The sequence below is a fragment of the Palaemon carinicauda genome, chromosome 22 (genome assembly GCF_036898095.1).
Source record: "Palaemon carinicauda isolate YSFRI2023 chromosome 22, ASM3689809v2, whole genome shotgun sequence".
Taxonomy (NCBI): Eukaryota; Metazoa; Arthropoda; class Malacostraca; order Decapoda; family Palaemonidae; genus Palaemon; species Palaemon carinicauda.
In genome coordinates, this window is record NC_090746.1 from 24,443,312 (window position 1) to 24,450,811 (window position 7,500).

Consider the following 7,500-nt stretch of genomic DNA (forward strand, 5'->3'; position numbering starts at 1 on the left):
GATTAATAAAGCAACAACGATGAAATAAGAAAAACAACGACAAAAATATGAATACTAGTTTTCCAGCACCAACACAAAAAAAAAAAATGTATTGTTTTGCACAATAAATGTTAAACTTCAAAGACAAAGACTATTAGAAACGAGATAGGTAACTTGTTTATATCATTTACAAGGCAACATTTTTTTTAGTATTTTGTAACATATAAGACGACAAAATGTTACGAACTTTTAGTGTTAATGTGAAAATAAATATGAAGATTTTCTCCCTAGAAATGAAGCTTCATAAAGCAGCAGAACTTGTAGAAGGACCGCAATGACAAAATATCGAAAACCTTCGTAGTGGACATAAGACGTTAAAGGAATTGGTAGTAAAACATAGCGTAAAAAGTCTGAAAACTTCCGTGATAACAATAAAACGTCATAAAGTTCGGAGACTTTGGAGTAGGAAAAATATCTGAACAAGTTCGAGGATTTTGGTAGAGAAAACAACACATAAAAAGGAGAATAAAAAAATACCAGGCAGTCTACAGTAGTTATCCATGACGATTTTATAGCCAAAAAAGGAGCAAAAAATTTCCAAGATAATTAAAAAAAGTAACGATACAAAATACAGCAATGCTTTTCAAGAGCTTCCTCAATAGTCGAAAAATCTCTCTTTCCAAAACATTACATTCGAAAAGTAGGCACAATATTTTTGGAAGTTCCACTTTGAAAGCGAAATCTGACTTCTAATAGTAAAAATTAAGAAAAATTGGATTTATGTAACTACAGTGAGAAGAAAGCTACATGTAAAAAATTGTCAATGTGAAACATTCCAGTTGATCGGAGCACGTTTTGAACTCTAAAATTCAATAAATTGATTTAGAAATCTTTATCGACCTTTTAGCCATTACGTTTCTTCAATCTCAGTAGAGACCACTTTCCTATTACCTGGTAAAGTACTTTACAATCTATAAGTACTCATTCTAGCCCTCGGCATGCTTTGTGTCCGCTTTTGAATGAAGACATTTCTACGTTAGCTCTTTAGACTTGAGAATTTTGATATTTTGAACAAAAACATTGATCGATTAGTGGTGTGTTTTCCCATTGTGGGCTGATCTCTCTTCTAAATCACGGACTGTTAGCTCACCTCTACAGCAAGAAGGCTTACTAGCCCCGAGTCATATTCATTTGTTATTTATTGCATTTAAAACTTAAAAAAAGTTTAAAAGTTCGAATCAATGTCATAAGAATAGCTTAATAATGTTTCTTGTGATCTTTAACATGAATTAACCAACCCTATATTTTCTTTCGTTCTGTTTCTCCAACCCTCTTCCATTTGCCTTTGGAATAATTCTTTCCACTGCTGGTAATTATCTAACCAGACTATTCAGTTACGTGAACAGTAGGTTACCTTTCCGTCATTGGACTATGTACAGACTTCCCACACGGTTTACACAAGTATCAAAGTCGATGACTAATTTCTGAAACGATAGGCAGCAAAAATCAAATCAACCAACCGATCGTATCATTCTTATGCTTATAGTGAACATTCCGGAGAAGTGGTTTCCTTCCTGCTTTTCAATTAATTTGGCAATTTTCTGTGTACGATTTTTATTCCTCTTCCAGGAACAGTCTAATTTTTATTCCTCCTGGGGGAACAGTCTTTTTCCAAGTACCCAGTGGAAAATTGCATTGCTCTAAACACTTGGATAACTGGTTTACATGTGGTCAGCTCCTCAATATTGCTTTGTAGAATTATATGTTACTACTCCTGAATCCTAATCATTCCATGACTTTGGAAGGATATAGTGAGTTAATTTGTCATTCTTTTCTTATAGTATTAGATAATAATGCATCCGCTGTTTCTGCTTTTTGATGCAGTTGAAATAAGTCCTTTTGTGTCAGCTTTTCTTATTTAATGAAATTTTACTCATCGGTGGTTTTCTGATTTAAATGCAAAATTCTTTCCAGCCGTTATCTTATTCGCTTTCCAACACCCTGTGATGATGATTCTAATCTCCGCGAGTTTTCATTTCCTTTTTAATCTTCTCTTTGATCTCCGGCCCATTTCATCCGAGGATATCGATGTCGATCTGAGATTTGTTTATGTCGAGACCATACATTTTTTAGTTTACCTGATAAGTCTCTTTCTATGAATGTCTGTCAATTCTCCGGTTTTCCAACTCTCTATTAAGGCAACATCATTTCTATCTTCCAATATTTTGAGATTGATACGTAATGTAAACAGTACAAAGGCCTGGAATTATTTTGAGTGCTTTGTTAATACTTCTTTAGGAAGAGAAATGCGATTATTAACTTATTTTCTTCATAGTGAGTTCGTTTGTATGTAGATTTTATTCCTCTATCTAAATAAAAACGTTTTCTCTCCGGTTCTAAATATAACCTTTGCCTTCCTGATAACATATGGTCTTGCTTGAAACCTTAATTTGCTTACAGTCCACAGAAAAAAAGGAGAATTTTTACCTTTCATTCAAACATTGTGTAGTTAATAGGAGTAGTTATAGTACTAGATGACTAAAAATCACACCTAAAACCAAATAGGAAGCAAATAGTACAGAGTTAATCATTACTCGATTCCTTTTTTGTCCGTTCATTCAAATTCCTTTGTATCTTTACTTATTTTAGAGTTTAAAATTCCCTTTCCCCTAATATAAGAAATGCTATAACACACAGACTTTATAAGATTATCCTGTTCATCTTATTGGACCTTTGCTTTGCATTTCAACCTGGCATCTCTTTCCATATTGATTCTCGGTATCCAATATTTCCCAATGATTTCGCCATGATTAACGATCTGAATGATTCTCATAATTTTGTATAGATTCTTGCTATACTTTAGATGGTATTTTAAATTATTTTTATTCTATTGCCATCATCCAAATTTTCATGATTCTAGCAATCATTCTGGTAAATCTGAAAAGCCAAATTAAAGGTTCTCAATTAAAGACAATAAGAATTTGAGAAAAATATATACCAAAATGTACGACAACTATACATAACATAAACACCAAAAAAGTCATAAACATTAAATTCTTACTCAGCAAAAAAAAAAAAAAAGAAAAAAAAACATTAATTGAAAACGTGATGAATGACACACCCTTTAGAGCTGAAAAGGATTGTAAGGTCACCAGAAGAAATCGATGACTTCCAGACTTTCAAAGAGGTTTTTCATATATGTTCTGGTAAAAAACACAGATAAAAACATCTCTCTCTCTCTCTCTCTCTCTCTCTCTCTCTCTCTCTCTCTCTCTCTCTCTCTCTCTCTCTCTCTCTCTATACAAGTGCAGTGAACTGTATGAATGAGGGATCAACATGATCGATTGACGAGTAGGGACGGGAAAGCAACTCCTTTGACATGTCACGTGGTTGAAAGAGAGAGAGAGAGAGAGAGAGAGAGAGAGAGAGAGAGAGAGAGAGAGAGAGAGATGCAACACTCAAATGACGGTTTGAAAAAATATTTCAATTTAAATCTTGAATTGTAACTGACTATGGCCAGCCGTTTTATATGAGTAAAATGATGAGGTCATATGTCGGGTAATTTTCATCGTACTATAGCAAAATAGAGATAAAATATGTTTATTGTATTTAAAGAACAAGTGTACACAGTTGCACAAACTAAGCATAGTTTTCATATATACTTTGCATATACAAACATAACAATCCAAACTTTTCAGATAATTATTGAAAATATTTTTGAAAATAAATCGAGAATTTATATTGAAATTCTTAAACTGCTGTAATATTCTGCTGAATAAACTAACATATAATTCTATAAATTAACTTTTATCTATATAAAATCAAAAGTGTCTGCAATGCATAACGCTTGAAATGACGAATTCCTAGTAAAGAAACTTTCCAGACTATTCCAAGGAAAATTTAATAAATTGATACTAGCATGTAATAATTTCACCATGAAGAAAAATTGCAACTTTAACTATGACATAGAGAATAAAATTCAAAATGAACCAAGTAATCATACTGTTATATCAGGCTTCCTACAGCATTTAATAACGCCATTCTCTTTCCTATATTTATCTCCACAATATTCAACATCCTTTACCTCCAAATATAATGTTCATCACTATTCCACCCATGATCTGATCTATAACACTCATCATTCTTCAAACTGAAAAAAACGTTTTGATTCTCACTCTCATAGAAAAAAATATCTATAAATGTAATATTTCGAATTAAATAATGGTGAAATTATCCCATTTTTTTTCTCATATGATCTCTACTACAGTATTTATTATTCATCATGTCGAAAAATAACGCCATACTGGTCACACTTCTTAAACTGAATGTTATATTCAAAATTCATAACACTGAAAAATTAGTAGTGGTCCTCAATCTTCCTCATATCGATCCATAATATTCAATACAATTCGAAGCGAAAATGATTTCTACAACTAGGGTTGTAGCCTAGCAAGTAATAATAATAATAATAATAATAATAATAATAATAATAATAATAATAATAATAATAACAATAATAATAATAATAATAATAATAACAACTACTAAGTCTTTTTTCACACAACACAATGTTTTTTATTAAATATAAAATAATACAATATTGTGAACCATTTTCATTCCCTCTAAACTTTTAATCATTACCAAATTAGAAAATAACACAATTGTCCATCAATCGTATCTCCTAATATCGATAACTGTATCTAGGAAATCATTGAATGATATGACCATTCCCAACCTTCCCATTTATCCAACTTATAATTCTGTTTTGGTCTCTCCTTCACAGAGAACAACGCCACGCTCTACTGCTACTCGAACGGCACCTGGTCCAAAAAGTCCTCGTATAAGTTCTGTCTGAAAGCGCTGACCAACAACTCCGAGACGTCTGAGTCGACCGTCAGCACGATCAGCACCATTTTCTACATCGGCAATTCACTTAGCTTGATCGCTGTCACTCTCGCCTTGTGGATTTTCATCTCATTCCAGTAAGTGCCGCTTTCATTGGGTTAGAAGTGACTTTCAATGTTTCTGTCGGGATTTTGAAAGGACTCCTCTAGAATACTTTTGAATATGTTTTTATTTTCTCTGAGTATTTTGAGAATTGCAATCGAATAATTTTAAAGGTAAAAGATAACAAAATGAATTATGATTAACGCACAAATACTTGGAAGTGTCTTTGATTATTTACTAAAAAACGGCAAAAAGACAAATTCTTTTTTTATTAAAGAAACAAGTAAAAAAATTCTGAATGTTTTCATGGTATAGGTATAAGGCAATGAAATAAAAGATGAAAGAAGAAAATATGAACTATAAATATCATACAAATTATCAAATATGCTTTTCAGTATTTCTGAAATAAAAATAAAATCAATCAAGAAAGGGATGAATGCTTTTAAAAATTATTTGTCAAAGAAACGAGAAAATTGTTCAAGTGGAAATTATTCAGTAAAAGTTTAGATACGTCACGAGCGCTGAGCAAAATATAAAAGTAATATGAGAGACATTTTTATTTTCAACATCTTCGTTGATTACTCAATTTTACGTTCATTTCATTCTAGATATAAAATCAAATAGGATATTAAAGCTTTTCAGTAAATTGTGGAAATTTTCTAATTTTTACTTAAAAAAAGAATGCTTCAAAATTTTATGAAAAATACGATTCAGTATAACCCCCCCCCTCTCTCTCTCTCTCTCTTTCTCTCTCTCATTCAATAGTTGTTAACTGGGCAAGCAAGCACTTGAAAGTACTTCTAAGAGTTCGATGGTTCAATCCCGTGTTTGTGTTTTAATCTGCCTATCTATACGTGAATCCTTCTCTCATAAACATCTAATAATTACTGCTATCATGCATGCAAAATTTGCTAAGACATATATTCATTTTTTCTTATTTTTACAGTAATAATAGCAATCAACAGTAATAATTCTTTTTATAGGCTTTACCATGATAGCTGGTGGCTTCAGATAAAAAGGAATGCAGTAACCACCCTATTCATTCTTTTTTTAATTTCCTAACATTTTCACTTCCCTAAAAAGAGCCTCTCCCTTTCCATGTCAGTTCTACAAAAACACACGATTTACTTCTAATTAGCGAACATTACCAAATTTCCGGCCAATTACGAGATGTTTATTCCCCGACGTTAGTTACTTCATCAACTCTTTAACAGTTTTTAAACTTCGAATTATGCAGTGTTTTGATATCAAACTATCTTTTCCCAGTTTCTCTAAACTTCCAAACTACCTCAGATTAATATTTTCACCCCTGAAATCCTTCTTGTTGCTTTGGCGAGTTGCTTTCATCCTAAACTTATGATCGCATTTCACTCCTCAATGGAAGAGGTTTGCTTAATAAATATTTTCGAAATTTCCAACGTGTAAATCTTATATCATTATGATCGTTTCTGTTGTTGTTATTACCATCATTCAGAATAAAAAAAAAACATTATTAAGAAAGAAATCTAATTGATCATACACTGGCTTTTAATCCAAGTTACAACAAAATAAGTGCCTACTGAGAGAGAGAGAGAGAGAGAGAGAGAGAGAGAGAGAGAGAGAGAGAGAGAGAGAGAGAGAGAGAGAGAGAGAGAGAGAGAGAGGGGGGTGAGGACACAGATAATTTACGAACCTCACTTAATTTTCTAGTCAACTATGTTCTTAAAAAGGAAATACAGCTCAGCAATTATATAAATACTGCATAACGCTAACTCGAAAACAAGCCAATAGTCGTCCTATAATATTTACCATAATATTAATAACATCATCAATTTATCAAATTGAACGGATAACGTTATTACATGATCAATTAATCGTTCCATTAAAAATATATCATGAATACTTGAAATTGAATTAGTTTCATATTGCACGAACCATAAAAAAATAGGGAATTGACCCTAAATTGGTCTCCACACACGTACATACTCACATACAGTATATCCCGGCATGGAAATTGAAGAAGATCGTAGGTGTAATGCATTTGCATGTGCAAACCTTGCAATGTAGAGAGCGAGGAAGGTCTTTGATGACGCTTTTCATAAGTTAAAGGAAGCCAGGGGAATTGGCCCTCTCCCGTTATTGGTCTGTGCAATGGGCTTTGTAAAGGACAATTGAATGACAGTTTTGAATCTAGACTCAAATTTCTAATTTCAAACTTATTCTATTTTTCTCACCACACATTTTGCGATTGGTCATTTTGAAAAGTTGACAACGTCAAGCTCGCAATTGCAGAGCTTCAGGCCAAAGGAAGTAAAAGATATCGGCTGTGCATACGAGATGAGAGAGCCGGAGAAGAAGAGATTATTGGAAACCAATCATTCCAACGCCAGTCTCCTAAAACAGAATATCCGTGAATGATGCGGAGACTTATTTGCTTGCCTGGGAGACTGAGGTATTGGGTAATTCCCTCTGTCAAGAATAAAAGCGCCGGTGAACCATGGTATTTTACGATATACAGTATACACCGTATGTATGCTCATATTTCCCTGGTAGAAAAATAGTGTCGCTGGTGAAAAATAAAACAATTGTCCCTTT

At 32.7% G+C, this 7,500-nt stretch overlaps 1 protein-coding gene across 1 annotated transcript in view; it reads left to right on the top strand.

The window, feature by feature from the left end:
• Positions 1-7,500, top strand: part of LOC137616377 (diuretic hormone receptor-like) — a 308,182-nt gene that overhangs the window by 221,399 nt on the left and 79,283 nt on the right. The window contains exon 3 of the mRNA XM_068346067.1: positions 4,763-4,961. Coding sequence (XP_068202168.1) covers positions 4,763-4,961 — 199 coding nt within the window. The remainder of the gene's footprint in view (positions 1-4,762; positions 4,962-7,500) is intronic.